The 16,236-nt window shown below is 49.9% G+C and overlaps 5 protein-coding genes across 5 annotated transcripts; 2 read left to right on the top strand and 3 right to left on the bottom strand.

Annotated features, from left to right (window-relative positions):
* Positions 1-608: 608 nt before the first annotated feature.
* On the bottom strand, positions 609-3,068 carry N7471_008174 (serine/threonine/tyrosine protein kinase MPS1; the record flags this gene model as incomplete). The annotated part of the gene is made up of 1 exon (XM_057280893.1): positions 609-3,068. One exon carries the CDS (start codon positions 3,066-3,068, stop codon positions 609-611), a length of 2,460 nt encoding a protein of 819 aa, XP_057135153.1.
* A 1,158-nt stretch (positions 3,069-4,226) lies between these two features.
* Positions 4,227-6,143, top strand: N7471_008173 (PWI domain-containing protein). The gene is made up of 5 exons (XM_057280892.1): positions 4,227-4,347; positions 4,422-4,512; positions 4,579-4,749; positions 4,799-5,810; positions 5,892-6,143. The coding sequence occupies exons 1-4, from the start codon at positions 4,244-4,246 to the stop codon at positions 5,741-5,743; spliced, it is 1,311 nt and encodes a 436-aa protein (XP_057135152.1). The 5' UTR covers positions 4,227-4,243; the 3' UTR covers positions 5,744-5,810; positions 5,892-6,143.
* Positions 6,144-6,747: 604 nt separating this feature from the next.
* On the bottom strand, positions 6,748-9,057 carry N7471_008172 (putative cell wall protein; the record flags this gene model as incomplete). Its single annotated transcript, XM_057280891.1, has 1 exon — positions 6,748-9,057. The coding sequence occupies one exon, from the start codon at positions 9,055-9,057 to the stop codon at positions 6,748-6,750; it is 2,310 nt and encodes a 769-aa protein (XP_057135151.1).
* Positions 9,058-12,840: 3,783 nt separating this feature from the next.
* On the bottom strand, positions 12,841-14,181 carry N7471_008171 (uncharacterized protein; the record flags this gene model as incomplete). Its single annotated transcript, XM_057280890.1, has 1 exon — positions 12,841-14,181. The coding sequence occupies one exon, from the start codon at positions 14,179-14,181 to the stop codon at positions 12,841-12,843; it is 1,341 nt and encodes a 446-aa protein (XP_057135150.1).
* A 337-nt stretch (positions 14,182-14,518) lies between these two features.
* Positions 14,519-16,201, top strand: N7471_008170 (uncharacterized protein; the record flags this gene model as incomplete). Its single annotated transcript, XM_057280889.1, has 4 exons — positions 14,519-14,631; positions 14,680-15,626; positions 15,679-15,830; positions 15,884-16,201. 4 exons carry the CDS (start codon positions 14,519-14,521, stop codon positions 16,106-16,108), a joined length of 1,437 nt encoding a protein of 478 aa, XP_057135149.1. The 3' UTR covers positions 16,109-16,201.
* Positions 16,202-16,236: the final 35 nt, after the last annotated feature.

Raw genomic sequence — 16,236 nt, 5'->3', positions numbered from 1 at the left:
TCCGCATGTTTGGCTTCTGAATGGACATAGCTAGTTTTTAGATAGTCAGGCATTTATAAACTATGATTTTATGAAGACAAGCAGGATCTCCATTGTAAGAAATCATAAGATCATGGGTCAAAGACTTGATCCAATTCCCAAGTAGCTCACAGAATAAGAAACATGCAGTATCCAAGTAATGAAGATGAAGATAGGCAAATGTTGTCAATTAAACATCTTAGCCAAATGGGGAGTTATTACCACTCCAAGAACGCTGACACTCAAACAGTATCCATCCGGATGCAAGAGAAAAGATGAAAAGGCTAATGAAATCATGTACAGGAATGAAAATCCACACGCTGTGCTGAAACCGAGATTCGTCAAGAAATACCCACCACAAGGCTGGGTCGGACAAACACCCCGAAGGATGATGCAGAAAGAAGAGAAAGAGACAATGCAAAGAAACACAGACAGTCAGATATCTCGCAAATTAACCAAGCAGACCAAGAGAGAAAAGAATTAACGCATCCAACACCAGTCATTAGGTCGTTCTAACCAAGGAAACATGAGAAATGCCGATAGGGCAGTCAAGACAAAAGAAATAAAGTGAAAAGAGTGGTTGGGTGTTGTCATGCATTTTCTTCTTCGAGGGCTGCTTTTATTTTTGCAAAGAAGCCTGCGGGCCATGCAGCCAGCTCCTCTTCTCTGGGTACACCGCGGGCCTTGCAGTGGTTGACGACGTTGACCAGAATACGGCCAAGCATATCCTGGGTGACTGGAACAGCACCCTCGAGTTGGGCATCGGGGTGCAAGAATGGATCGCGTGGACCAAGCATTTCCTCAATAGTTAGTCGGAGAGTCTGGTCACGCTGCAAACAGCGCTTGAGAGTCCTCACAAGGCCAGGGGGCACTGGAACGCCACCGACGCCGAAGGCCGGGAAATCGATTTGTACACGGGGGTTGGGGATAGCCATGATGCGTTCATAATATTTGGCGATCTTGGCGAATGGTGGTTGTCCATAGACCATCTTGTACAGAATACAACCCAAACTCCAGACATCGCTGGGTTTTCCTAATTTCATAACTTTTCCAACACTTGCGGGTAGACCGAGGGACACGTTGGAATCAACTAATGCTTCGGGGGACATGTAATTGGGTGTGCCGACTTGCTGTTCACGGTGAACGTTGACCGTGTTATCTTGGATCGCATTTGCAATTCCAAAGTCGATGAGCTTCAGCCGGCCTTGAACCATGAGGAAGTTGGCCGGCTTCAAATCTGAGTGGACGATGTTGTACTCGTGGACAGCTTGGACACACTCGAGCATCTCCTTCCAATAAAATCGGGTAAAGTTGATATCAAAAACAGCATCTTCGGCGTTCAAACGGTATGTGAGAATCTTTTCAAGATCAGACTCTCCAATCTCCATAAGCACACTAAGAGCATGTTTGTCATTGTTCAGCTCCCAGTCAAACAAGCGCACCACACGGTCCACATTCTCCAACTTTTTCAACAAGTCGATTTCACCCTTGTATCCAGTCAGAGTCACTGGATCGACATCTTCAAGGTTGACACGCTTGAGAGCGAAGATCTTGTAATTCTCTGCCATCACTCGATAGACACGCGAGCTGCCACCTCGACCAATGCAATCGAGTCGAGTGAAATGCTTGCCATTAATCGCGACCTGACTCTTCTTTTTTCGTGATTGTGATGTCGATGCGCCTCCCGTGGAAGTAGCAGTCTCCAGGACTGACATTTTCGGAGGAGGAGGAGCGGCCCTATGAGGGGTGTTGTTGCTCCTCGTGGCAAGTATCTTTCGTGCAGAGTTGGTTGCTGGGGTCTCCGCTACATCTTTCTTCTCGGTATCGTAAACAACATTATATTTTTCAGGTTTATCCAACACATTCAACCCCTGGGGCTTTGTCCGTCGGAAAGTTGGTGGTGGTTCATTCTCTTGGTCACGGACCGATGGCAAAGCCGGTATTGAAGGAACCTTGAATACAGGTTGATCCTTCGCAATCGAGGATTTGGAAGACATTTCTGATGAAGCGGGGGTTGACTTTGAGCCGTATGATTTTGGCGAAGATGACCTCGAAAACGGACCTTCAACCTCAGCAGGGCGGAGGGGATATTCTCGATTGGATTCACGAACGAGAGGAGGGCTTGGGTCGACCCATGACACCTTGGGGGATGAAGGTTTTGCTGGATTGCGAGGTCGGTATTCGGCATTCTCCTCTTCTCCTTCGACGTCCTCCCGGACACCGTCAGCCGAGAGGTATTGGTGGTTTTCCTCGTTGCTTTCCTCGCTCTGACGTCGTAGCACGCCCCTCCGAGCAGGACCGTTCAAGAAAGTTCCAGCAAGTCGACCAACCCGCTTGACACGCAGTGAGCTGTGCGGAGCGATTTCTTCGCCGCCGCGGCCCCGCAATCCGGAAGAAAGGCCATATCGCAACGCTGGATCGTCATCGTATTGCGATTTCCGATCACTGTCCGAGCGCTCTGCACTACCATACTCTTCACCCGAATTGCGTTCCGACGAGCGCTTTCCTGAAGGAGAGACAGAGGCAGGGGATCGTGTGTTGCTGCGCGAAACATTGATACGAACACTGCGTTGGCGTGGGGCGGGAGTGATAAAATCATTATTGGGGCGGCTGTGGTGCTCTGGTTCTGCGCTCTGGCTATTTGATAGTGGGGAGCTTTCGCGTGAGAACCGAGAACTCGACGAGATAGCCCCTATACGAACGACTCTTGGAGCCGGGCTACCATTAGATGAGTCGTGTGGGGACGAATTCCGGGGTGAGCGGCTTTGCTGTCTTGATGTTTCAATTCGAGGTTCGTGCGACATATGTGCCTTTTGCAGATGAGGCGAAGACCCTAATCCATCTCCATGCAGCAATGCTTTTACAGAAGCGCTGAATTTAGGTTCTGGGACCTCTTCGTCGGAGCTGTCCCCAGAGTAATGTTTGGGCAGAGCCTGTGTTGATGGAGATACCCGTCTGGAACCCGAGCGTGAAACCGTGGATCGGGACATCGGTCGGGCTGGCTGTCGGTACAGCTCGTTGTATGCTGGGATGGAATTCGGGGACGCCATGGCGATAATACCTACATTGAAGTCGTGGATCAATGCGGCCCCTCCAAAGTTGTCGATTGTTTTGTTGATCTTGGAGAAAGCCCAGTCTTGAGGTTTCGTCGCGGGCGCGCTATACAGTCACGTGTTTGTTGTTGCTATGGCGACGTCTACACCATAACATACCAGGGAACATTGAAAGGATTGATTCTGGACTTGAGCAAAGATCATTGCAGATCACAAAAGAAGGACACAACTCTAGGCTGGTAATACCCGAGTTTGCTCTGGTAAAAGTTGCTTCAGTACGTTAAGTAATTCCAAGGCTGGAGTCCCCGATATGGGATCGGCCGGATAACCTCCACTTACTACTATACGTCTAGAGACGACTAGACTAAACTTGGCAACGTCGTCATACTCCTCAATCGGCAGATATTATTGTATGGGTTTATGTTTCGATTAAGTTGAAACGATGTAAATGTGGAGGTGCTATCGTCAATCTAAATGCCCATCACTGCCTTCCAATATTCAACATGGTTGATATATTACTAGGGACATCTGAATCTGAAACTAAATCTAATATGTTAGATATTCTCAACATTGACAGGGCAGAAATGATCAATTCTCCACAGATACTAGGCTATCAGACTAGCCCCGAAAGAAAATCTTACGAAAAGTAGATGTATAGATAGCATTGAGGTGTTTTGACCACTATGAGTTCACATAATTACTCCAAAGAGAATGCGAAATTGTTATATATTCTTGGCTTATATGACCTTCATAGCTCAGTGAATTGCAGGAAGTTAACTTTGTCACTCTATAGCTATAAAAGTGCCAAAGAGCGATGAGTGCATACATATATGGTAGTCGTCTATGTGGGCACAGGCATATATACCTCAGGAGGGAGAGACAAAGAAGCAGCTTAGCATACTAACATATCATTTTCTTCTTATTTCTTTCTTAAAAAGATATAATAAAAATAAACAGAAATGATTATATATAAGTTAGAATCTATAGCTTTAGCGATCCATGGATGTAGTCGAGTTCTGACTGTTGGCGAATTCGTTGACGCCTTGGAAATCGGGCGACAAGGCGGAATACGGCACCCGCGAGCGACCAGAAGTGCAGTTTGACACCGCGGACATCTATCTCGCGTTTGCTCGTTATGGATCTTCCTACCTTCACCTCGGACTTTAGCAAAAATGGCGTCCAGCGTGGATGCGAAGCTGATTAGGCGGACTAAGTTCCCCCCTGAGTTCAATAAGAAGGTGGATATGACCAAGGTTAATATTGAGGTTATGAAGAAGTACGTGACTTTCCCCAGGGTTTTTTTTGGGTATCTCCGGTTTACTGACATTGCTTTTTCCCCCACCTACGTAGATGGATCGCAAGTCAAATCTCCAAGATATTGGGCAATGAGGATGACGTTGTTATCGAGCTCTGTTTCGCACATCTCGAGGGACCACGCTACGTATGTTCGGCCCTCGGATAACTAGTGTCTCGACCCTAGTTTGCTGACGTCTGTTTCTGGTTCTAGCCCGATATCAAATCTCTCCAAATCCAACTCACCGGATTCCTAGACAAAGATACCCCCAAGTTCTGTCAAGAGCTGTGGTCGTTGTGTCTAAGCGGTCAGGCCAATCCACAGGGCGTCCCGAAGGAGCTTCTCGAGGCTAAGAAGCTTGAGCTCATGCAAGAGAAGGTGATTGTAAGCGTGACCTCGACCGTGGATATTTTCTAATCATACTACAATCTAGCTCGATGCCCAGAAAGCCAGTGAAGCGCTCCGACGCCAAAGGGAACAAGACCAAAACCGCGAACGAGAGTTGGACGATGTGAGACGCCGCGAGCGACCAGACCGCGGACGTGGAGGAAGAGGTGGTGATCGTGGTGATCGCGGTGGCCGTGGAGGTCGAGGACGAGACTTCAACAGACGATCTTCGCCTACCAGAGACCGCAGCCGAGACCGATTCCGTGAACCTCTACCGCGACGTGACTTTGACTCCTACGTGCCACCTGGTAATCGTCCCGGCCGCCGGCCATCCAGATCTCCACACGGAACTCGTTCTCCATCTCGATCCCCAAAGCCATCGTCCCCATCTCGCCGAAACCGTGACGAGCCACGCCACAGGCGACGCTCAGTATCTCCCGAGCGACGCAACCGCGGAGGAGCGAGAAGACGCAGCAGTCCGGATTACGGTGACCGTGTTAAAGCAAGACCCATTTCCCGCAGCCGTTCCCCGCGCTCACGTTCCCCCAGAGGAGACCGCCGCCGAAAAAGCTCCGTCTCTCGCAGCCGCAGTGTATCCTCGCCGCCTCGCCACACCCGGCGCAAGGCAGACTCTCCCAAGTCCGTATCTCCCGCTCGATCCCGCCGCTCATCTGGACGCCATGCCCGCCGCGATTCTCGTCGCTTGAGCCGCAGCCGCAGCCCTGACCGTATTGGTACACGTGATCGTGGTGAGAACCGTCGACGCCGCAGCCCCAGCGGTGGTCGGAGCCGTAGCCGCAGCCGCAGCCGCAGCGCCAAGAAGGATACTGACGGCAAGCGGCGCCGCTCTATGGAAAGATACAACCCTGATGAGAAACGACGCAAGATGGCTGATGAGAATGAGGACTCCACCCGAACCCCCTCGAAAGCTGATGAACCGTCCAAAACTGATGACAGTGAGACAAAGGTTGCCGAGCAGGTTGGTCATTGAGAATAGAGATTCCTGGTCCAACCTCCACCTTGTATCCTTTACCACCCAGATTCAATTCCTACTTAATGTTCGTTAAAAAATTTCACATGCCATGTTGTTTCTCAAGTTGCTATGATGAATGGGATACTAACAAACTCGCAACACTTAGACCAAGAAACCGCTTTCAGCGTGGATACATTCAACTGAGTTCCGTGAGAAATTACTTCGTGAGAGATGTATTGCTATGCGTCGCCCGTCTAGCGAGAAGCCAAGCAGTGCCTCACAGCCAAAGCAGGACTAAACGAGAGCAGCATGAACTAGTGGGAGGGATTAACACTGGCCGTTTGTGACTTGAACTTTGAGATTTACGCCAACGAAATGTGTGCGTTTTAGCGCTGTACATGTACTTTTTCACAATTCCAATTACTATTTTTTTTTATCATGATTGACGTGCTCTGCTACCCTGTAAGGTGGAATGTGCTTGATAATGGGAAAGATGGTGATATTCTCCTAAACTGTAGCTCCATTAGCCTCAGCTAGCTAGTTGGTGACATGCTCATTTTTAGCAGATTTTAAGACGTGAAAGTATATCGCTAAAATTGTCTCAAAAAAACCAACACAAGAACAGATAAATGAATGTACTCCATTAGAGGGGAAGAAAGTATATATGCTCAAGTCATTAGTTAACAAAGGGTCTTCAGAATGCCGATATCCGCCAGGAGAAGACTCTGTCAATGAACCCAGAACCATACATAAGCACAACAGAACATGAGATACATATACATGCGATATACATGATGACAGGATCCTCCAATCTCCACACAAGCCGATTAGAATTAGAATTAGATATCTACAGAGACGCCAGAGGCGGAGAGACAGCAAATCACAGGGTGGGATAGGCGGTGTTGTCGAAAATCATCTTGTCATGGAAAGGGGTCAAAAAGCAGAACATTAACAGTTGAGGAAGGAAATTCTATATGAGACCTTCGAGGGTCGTGACTTCGGATTATGTCCAGGTATCTGCTTTACTCGCAGCCGCAGACGGTGGCAGTCACAGTCTCGGTGACGGTGACCTTGTCGGAACCAGAGTCACTACCGCCGGAGGGCATGGTGGGAGGGCTGGTAGGGGCCGGGGCAGATGTAGCTGGGCCACCGGGGATCACAGTCGAGGTGACGACGGCGGAGGTCTCGGTGTCGCAGGGAGTGCTGGCAGCGGGGCCGGAAGGAACTGGAACACCAGGGATCACGGTCGAGGTGACAACGGCGGAGGTCTCAGTGTCGCAGGGAGTGCTGGCAGCAGGGCCGGAGGGAGCAGGGCCGGTAGCGATAGGAGTGCCGGTGGGGGCAACGCCAGTGGGGGTCTCAGCAGGGCTGGTGCCTGTAGGCACGGTAGGGACGGAGACGGTCTGGGAGCCAGACTCGTTAGGGCCGCCGGGGATCACAGTGGAGGTGACGACGGCGGAGGTCTCAGTGTCACAGGGAGTGCTGGCAGCAGGGCCGGAGGGAGCGGGGCCGGTAGCGACAGGAGTGCCGGTGGGAGCAACGCCAGTGGGGGTCTCAGCAGGGCTGGTGCCGGTGGGAACGGTAGGGACAGAGACGGTCTGGGAGCCAGACTCGTTAGGGCCGCCGGGGATCACAGTGGAGGTGACGACGGCGGAGGTCTCAGTGTCGCAGGGAGTGCTGGCAGCAGGGCCGGAGGGAGCGGGGCCGGTAGCGACAGGAGTGCCGGTGGGAGCAACGCCAGTAGGGGTCTCAGCGGGGCTGGTGCCGGTAGGCACGGTAGGGACAGTGACAGTGACAGAGCCGGAGCCGTTGGGGCCGGGGATCACAGTGGAGCTGACGATCTGCGAGGTCTCGGTATCACAGGGGGTGGTGCTGGCACCGGGACCGCTGGGGACGGGGGTACCGGCGGGAATAGACACAGAGACGGAGGCACCGGGACCGGAAGGCACAGCGGAGGTGCTGGGCACATAGGGGGTGCTGGAGGGCAGGCTGGGAACGGAAGACGAGGCATGGGGGGTGGGAGCACCGGGGATGCTGCAGCCGGTGAACCACTGGATGATGATGAGCTGGATGCTGATATCGATGTCAATGGAAGTGCAGCCACTGAGGAAGGCAGCGAGCTCAGCACGGGCGCCGAAGGTCAGGTCAATGAGGCTACCGCCGGCAGCGCAGAGGGAAAGGGCACCACGGAGGTCAACGCTGAGATCGGTAACGGTTTCGGTCAGGAGACCGGTGACACCACCGAGGAGGCCACCAACCAGGTCCAGCGAAGCGGAAACATCAACCTCGACACCGAAGGAGAGCCAAAGAAGGACGACAGCCTTGAGCTCAACGCCCAGAGAGCAGTCGGAGCTGGTGAGCCAGATGGCGAGCTTGGTGCGGATGTCAAGTTCCACGGCGGTGGCGAGCTCACCCTTGGCGCATGCCTCGAGAGCGAGCTTAACATCAGCAGCGAGACCAACAGCGAGATCAACTCCCAGGAAGGCAGCGAGGGACGCCTGGCCACCAACAGACAGAAGGCCGGACTCCAGGACGTGCACGCCGACGGAAGCACCAACGGAGATGGTAGAGAGAGCAGTGTCAGCAAGAGCACCAATCTCAATAAGGTCACCACCAGCATGACCATTGATCCAGGCAAGGACCGAAACCTTGAGGTGAGCGCTGAGGTCACACTCCTTGCTGTTGATCCAAGCAAGAAGGGAAGCCTTGATGTCAGCCGACAGACTGCCGACAACACCACCAGCAGCGCAGACATTGAGACCGACCTTGACGGCCACATCAAGACTAAGCTGAGCCTCGACCCAAGCGGAAAGGGAAGCCTGAGCACCAACACTCAGGACGAGAGCAGACTCGAGGCTGGCAGCCTCAAAGATACCGTCAATAGTGACGTAAAGCTGGCCCTTGGCAGCGATGTCGGCACATCCGGGGATGTACACGGACAGAGCAGCCAGGATGTCCGCGGAGAGGACGAGCTCGTCGTTACCCTCACACCACGAGATGAGTGACTTCTTGAGAGAGGGGTCAAGTTCGGCGTGGAAGAGCAACCAAACTTTGAGGGCGGCCTTGGCCTTGTGGTGGATGGCACCGGACTTGCAGCCGAGAGCACCACCCGAGAGAGCGGCAGCACCCTCAGCGCTCAGACCAGCAAGAAGTCCAACAGAGGAGTGGCCATGGCCACCGAGCACGCCACCAAGGATAGCACTCACGTCGACGGTGATATCGCCAAGGAGCTCACTGAGGAGGCCCAGGGTACGGGGCTCAACGGACTTATCGGTAGGGTAGGCGAGAGCTGAGCTCGCTAGACCGGCTAGCAGAACGAGAGAAGAACGCATGTTGCGTTTTGTGTTGTATTAACGAGTGTATAGGGCAAAGGCTATCGGAAGTATAGAGACTTCTGAACGGTATAACGAAGCGAAAGACTGGATAGGCAAGCAATAGCCGCCAGAGGAATTAACGATAGACTGGAAAGACTGAAAAAAGAAAGAAAGACAGTTGAATGATTGAAGATTCGAAGAGGTGATCGCCATCGTTGTTTATATACCCCTGATCAACTGTGAGCCGGGAGGCTTCCGGGCATCGATTCAAGGTACCGCATCGGAAACCACTCATATTGGTTCTACCCCGGTCTCCAATTCCACATTTGGAGCTATCGACCCCTTAGGCTTCAGGGATTTTGAGAAATGGAGACTTGGGATATTTTCATGGCCAAGTGGATCATGACTCCTGAGGCTAACAACTGGTGCAACAAGTGCATTACCGCATTGTGGACCACCTTCTGTCCGAGCTATTTTTGGTTAAAGATTTGCAAAAGGTATCATATTAGCATACCCAATCTGGATTTCAATTACTCTATCCGGATCATTGAGGTAGATTCATTATTTGGGAGCCCTGGAAGATGTGGCTGATGTGCCCCCTTGAAAATCCAAATGGGAAATAAAGAACGAAAAAAGGGAATATAAAAAGAAAAGAAAGCTGCCAAGTCATAAGGGGAAGGAGATCAACATGATCGACCTTGGAACGGTTGAAACGTTTTAACAACCAATTTTTTGTATCAAACTCTGGAATCAACCCCTTTCTATCTCTACAGGCTGAACTATATTCTACTCTACCGACACATTGACGATGTATAGAGTACTACGCCTTACAGGCCGCACTCCAAGTCTAAGCATCTGAATCTTATGAACTAAGAAGGATATGCGGCATTCCGAGTGGCCCGTTGCGACTCCTGTGTCCCACAGCCCCGGGGAATTAGTCCAGGCACGTCATGCACGCTCTTGACCATATCAGGCAAAGATGGACACGTCCGATTCCGTTAAACTCGCAAGACCTGTCAATTCAAGATACACGATATCAAGGATTCGAGGCTATTTACGGAGTGGCTGGGCACCGGTCAACCACCAACTGAAATTTTGGTCTACTCTTTGTGAGGCACAAGAGCTATCTACAATAGTACAACGCCAGAGACTGTCCCAAAGTACACGGTCGCTGTGAATAAACACAGTTATATTCGACAGGTCGTGAAGAGTATGCCGTAGACCAAATATTGCAGATAATACTACGGAGTAGGTATAACACAACAGCGGTTGACCTCGACTTTCCACGAAGAGTCTGACAGACACAAAAACAAGGATAACAGCATCTAGGCCCTTCCAGTATCGCTTCCTGCACTAGTTGAGACGCTACTTAGTCGGGCTTGGAATGTGAACGAAATATGAAGTTATGCAGCTCACGTATGGTAAAATCTCCACTTGTGTGGGTTGCAAGACAAATAAGAATAATCTATTTATGCTCAAAATGACTTAGCCTCCAGAGTGGGGGAAGAAGGAAGAACTATCCCTTAAAACCCCTAGGGAGTAAATCTATCTCTGGACTACTTTAGTGTCCTGATGGCGCCGGATGTTTCGTGTATGTTGTAGGGGTCAGGTCATTCACACAAATATAATATAGCGAAACAGCACTAAGTTGATAGGGGGCAGCTAAGTGGATTCGAGGACTAACCCTAGCCATTAAGCTTCTCTTCCACTGCCCCGCAAATTACTCCGTACCTGTCCTCAAACAACACTAAAAGCGCCATAACCACCTAACTCCCAATCCACCTCGGGAACCGGTTCGTTTTTCGACACCCTAACCATGGATCTTGAGGTAAGATTTCACAGTGGTCAACCCTTCAGAGACATATTGAAACAGAGCACTAAAATAGAAAGTTGCAGAATTATACGACAATCTTTACTCTGTACGGAATGGTAGTGTGGTGATCTGCATGGATCCAATATGTCTCACCCCACGAGGACAAGCCCCACGAGCGCTGTAGACAGTGCATGTGATGGAAAGCCTCTCAACTGGCAAGATAACCTAGCCCCTGCGCCTTGGAAATTGAGCTCGGCCTGATTTTCAAGAGGTTGATGTAAGATGTGGGACTGCAAGCTGCAAGCTGCAGGTTCTCATCTCTATAGCTGCAGCTCCCCGACCTACTGTCAGGGTCGGTCCAATGCAGAAGGGTATCTTTGCTACGGCTATCTCGGGAAAAATGACTAAATGACTAAAAGGAATCAACAAATCTTGGAACAATCTTGGAAATAATGCAGGTCGACAGAATTTTTTTCGGGATTTGAAGGGCATACACAAAGTACGTGTTTTCATGCTTGAGTGGATGGCCCCCCCTGATCCCCCATTGAACAATAAGTCTGCTTTCGCCAACACAATTCTTAATTAATATCTGATGTACGAGTACTCCGTACGAACTACGAAGTACGAAATACGGTCTAGAACAAAGAAAACATTCCATATTTTGCAAAATATGTATAAAGCTCCCAAAACCGTAAGCTTCAACTAGTCCAGCGCCTCTCTCCTTGGCTGCGATAGTCTTTTATTCGGGATGATTGGCCGATAATAATCTCAGAACTATAGCTACGATGTGCTATTGTTTTTTTTCCTAAAGCAGGTTTATTGTGTTGAAATCGCAAAATGTGGAAAAACGTTAAACCCAAGATCCGAGGTCCTTTTTTCCAAAGTACCGAGGTGTTATATTCCCCACACCCCCTTTGGAGCTCCGGAGGGTGCCGAATGTCTCACCTTCTGATCAGACAAAATTTCAAACACGTTCGAACCTTAGCCCAATGCTCAGATCCACGGTCCGCTAGGGTCAAACACTCTCTTTGAAACAGTTGCTATTTTTGTTTTCCGCGATCGCTAATCGGTGATCCACCAGTCAATGGCAAGATCTGTCGGCAAAATGCCTCAAAGCTTCTCAAAAGCTATGTCAGGCAATCCCATGCAGCATTATCCGACCTTCTGCCCTGGATGGGTTGCACTGGGCTGAAAGCAAGACATCCTCAAACAGAAAGCCCCCAATTCTCAGCTTGAAACATGAGCTCGGCCAGGTCAGCCATCAGATACATCCGATCTAGATAGTATACACCGTTTTGAAGAAGAAGTGCACTTGGCAAATAAATCTCTCATACTACTAGCCCGCTCGCAAGGTCCCCGCTGTCCAGGGACACATTTCTGGCAGGACAGATGACTCCAACTATCACTAATGGGAACGTTCTCGGATCTCAGGACTCCAAACGATGGCTCGTTTCTGCTGAAATGGAAGAAATAGGAACTGGATCTTATTCCTGCTGTCCTGCCCCAGCCTCCTCAATTGATCGCCGAATTTATATCCCCACAGCAACACAATCCATTCCTTCTACTTTATGGTGAGCTCCTACATCATCCACGGTCCTCTCAAAACCCATACCGCATCACAACTGGCAGTTATACCAAATCAAACCAAGGTCAAAAAGTTTCCGGAGTTCACCGGCGAAGACAAGACGAGACGTCCCACGTCACATGTGAGGAGCAGTGTGTCTTGAAGGCATAAGCCAAGTTGGACGTTCTAAGGTTGGTCTTATCTGCGGAGTACCATGGTACACACTGCGATGTAGACTGGTTGCCGGGAATTTAGCTTCTTTTCAGAATGTTCCCGTTCCAAGATTTTCGATCAATCTAATGAATACAAATCTTAATTCTTCCATACCTAGGTAGTTGGAAAAAGATATACTGTTTATCTACGTCCAAAATCCCACCATCCCTATGCTATCATCAGCATGACAAAGCAAAGAGGAGCATGCCAATCAAGAAACTCCAGTCGAGTCCATGATCTGGCCTAGCCTACTTCGGATCCAAGTAGCAAATGGCCCGAAGAAATGTGTATCACTATTACCCGGCCGTTCACAAAACGCCAGAAGAGCCTGATATCGCTGAGACGCAGTCGTTGAAGTGGCACAAAGAAGTTTCGCCAGATCGACCGGACAAAGATAAGGCGGCTGTCTTGCGTCCTCGCAGATAGACGCGGTGCCTTGCATTGAGCACGCGTAGTACACGCAATGGGCAATACCGAAGCAGTGACCCAATTCATGGCTCGCCGTCCGACAAACACGACCCAACCAGAGCGCGGACAGCAATGAAGGCGATGAATTTACCTCTGGGAGGGAGCGGTAGACTGATACTGCATCCTTTATAGGCCCATTTTGCTCCGAAGTCGAATTTTGTGACCCACGGGTATTGACCTGAGATCTTTTCCGTCCCTTGGCAGTTGGTTCTGCTGAAGCACATGCAGACATGTACTTCTCACAATGCGACGCAGGCCATGCATGGAGACGCTCGATATCTTGAATAGTATCCAGTCTGGGGTTGTATCTTGCACTGGATACCACTGCAACGCGGCTTCCTCCGTATGCACGGCCACATACGAACTCGTCATCGTCGTCCTCGTAGAGATCGAAGTCCACAAGCATCAAGAGGGCATATGCATTCTCCGGTAAAATGCTAATGGCAACATCGAGAAGATCATCTAGATTGACTTGGCCCCCGTATACCCCATTTGACAAGGTACGTGAGCGAATCCGCACGCACTCATCGCCGGTTTTTAGACCTAGGTACTGCGGTCCTGTCCTTTTCTGAGGTCTATTTTTGGGTTCTTCCCATGGAATAAACCGCAAGGTAGATGGTGGCATCGTCTTGACAGGAAGACCGTGATAGAAGGCAGTTAGATAGTCCTGGACATCCTTTGTACTAGGGGGCTTTGTGGAAAGCTCCTGATCTGGAAATTTTGGTGTTGTCCATGTTCGTATAAAGTCAACATTTGCGTCAATTTGAGGAGACGGAATGACATAGACCGTTTTTCGCTTTGCAGTTACCGGATTGCGGTGTTCCCCATCAAGCCATTCTTGAAAGCTCTGCTGGTCTGGATCTCCGGCAAGATCATCTCCAGGCAGCAACAAAGGGGCAGGGAAAACTCTGTCGTCTTCTTCCAGGAAGAATTTATCTTCTCGTGGGAAACTTCGGTTGTCTGCTTTGATCGCAGCGAGACGTTGCCGTTGGGCTTGTCTTCTGAAACCTGCTACTGCAGCATGAGGAGAAGAGGACAAACATACAGCCGTATGATCACACTTTGAGAAGGACTTTTGTGGCATACTGGAAATTTCATTCTACGTATGAAGAAAATGATGTCTCCAGGGCTGGAAGAAAGGGGGTCCCGGCATGCGGCTCTGTTAGGCGCACGAGCCCTTATGAAGTAGTCATCAAGAAAATGAATAATTTTCACGAGCCCTTATGAATCGTAATGAATCGACAAATATATAGAGTGCTATAATTATCTGATCTTCTAGCTTCAATGTTCTTTGCCATTCCCAACACGGGCCTATCAACGCCCAATGCCTTAAAATGCAAGCATAATGCGCCAAGAGGGTTCCCCTCTTCCAAACCCCATCCTCACCCCTCTGAACGTGACTCGGATATCTTCATTTAGGAATGGAACCTGATGTTGCTAAGAAACCTACTGTACGAGGCAACATGGTGGGGGAGCAGGAATCGACAGAGGAACCAGAGGTTGTTCCAAAGCCTAAGCCATGGAGTCGCGAAACGTGAGTATATGTTTCCATCCGCTCGAATAGGGAGTTTGACTTTGGCAGATATTTCGGTTCATTCTTGTTTAACTTGGCAGCATTCGCCCTTCCAGCCTTGTACAGCACCCTCAGCAAGCTCTGGGTGGCAAACATCGACGCAAAGCAAGTCGTAACGACAGATATCTACACCTACATCGGGGTGATTGTGGAAGTGCTCAACGAGGGCCTGCCCCGATCTGCATGGCTCGTCATTGGGGACAAGTCTACGCGGACTGTCCGCTCACGACTGAACCTGGCCTACACAATGATCATTACACAGACTGTCCTTGGAATAATAATGGCAGTAATATTCCTGGCTGCCTCCAAGACTCTGGCCTCGGGATTCGTACCAGTGGAAGTGCGACAAACCTCTATCACCTATGTACGGCTGTCATCTGTACAGGCCATGACGTCCGCTATAGAAGCCGCTTTGTCTACCTCAACGAGGGCACTGGATAATCCCGACGTGCCGCTCATCATTAGCTCTGCCAAGTTCCTCATCAACATTGTTCTCGACTTACTAGTCATTTCAAAGGTACATGTAGGTAGCTGGCAACCTACAATTGTCATGCAGGCTATTATTCGGCTTGTTTGCGATAGTGTATCATCTTTGGTCGGGCTGATATACTTTCTCACCGTTGTCGTGAGACGTTGCCAAAAGGATACAGATGGTCCGCATAGACTGCGCTGGAGACTTTCCTCTTTGTCGATACTTATCAGACCTAGTGTATACACATTTGCCGAGTCAGCTATCCGAAATGCGATTTATCTGTGGCTTGTCCATAGAATCATTCTGCTAGGAAGTGACTATGCAACTTCATGGGGGGTCTTCAACACGATCCGCTGGGGGCTTGTGATGGTTCCCGTGCAGGCATTGGAGGCTTCCACTTTGGCTTTTGTAGGTCATAACTGGGGTCAACTCCATGCTCAAAGTGGCACTACATACCCTGAGGCAACTAGGAAAGACATTATTGGTAGGTGTGATGCTACGATTTGTGAGAGCCACTTACTGAATTGGCCTGGTAGAACTGATTCGGCCAGCGCTCCACTCCTGCCTGATTGCATTGGTTTTCGAGACCATCATGTGCATTGCATTATCGCTGCGTGGGATAGAGGCATTTGCGTACTATCTGTCTGACTCGACAGTTGTGGCAAATATCACTCAAACGATGTGGAAGGTAAGTGCTGAAAGGAATTAATGATGAGCGTAACCCCCATTGACATATAACAGAATATCGACTGGACCTACATATTTTATGGTTTAAGTTGCCAGATCGCGGCAATTCTTCTTGCAACATCGCCGCGATGGTATCTCTACCAATCACTTGGATCCAACTTCCTTTGGATGCTACCTTGGGCGATTGTCGTAACAGTCATATCCTTGCCAAAATATTTAGCGTGGACATATTATGCAATCATATTTGGCGGAGCTCTTGTTTCGACTTTGTTGACGTGAGCTTGATTGCCGCCCTGTGGGCTTACAGGCTCACGAGAGGGAAGGTCGGAATGGTTCCAGAGACACAGAGCGATTAAAATAACCTACCCAGCCCTGCTATTCAACGAGTGCTGTTGGTAGACTTGGCA

Source organism: Penicillium samsonianum, assembly GCF_028829775.1.
Source record: "Penicillium samsonianum strain IBT 33392 chromosome Unknown utg000004l_segment0_segment0, whole genome shotgun sequence".
NCBI lineage: Eukaryota > Fungi > Ascomycota > Eurotiomycetes > Eurotiales > Aspergillaceae > Penicillium > Penicillium samsonianum.
The sequence above is the reverse complement of the archived record's forward strand: the minus strand, read 5'-3'. Positions and strand labels throughout refer to the sequence as shown.

What these genes read in the sequence shown, in the direction of transcription:
- N7471_008173 (XM_057280892.1), top strand. Translation starts at nt 4,244, where the DNA reads ATGGCGTCCAGCGTGGATGCGAAGCTGATTAGGCGGACTAAGTTCCCC. An exon ending in ATCTCGAGGGACCACGCTAC is followed by an intron (nt 4,513 to 4,578) that starts GTATGTTCGGCC and finishes TTCTGGTTCTAG; the next exon opens with CCCGATATCAAATCTCTCCA. An exon ending in TCATGCAAGAGAAGGTGATT is followed by an intron (nt 4,750 to 4,798) that starts GTAAGCGTGACC and finishes ACTACAATCTAG; the next exon opens with CTCGATGCCCAGAAAGCCAG.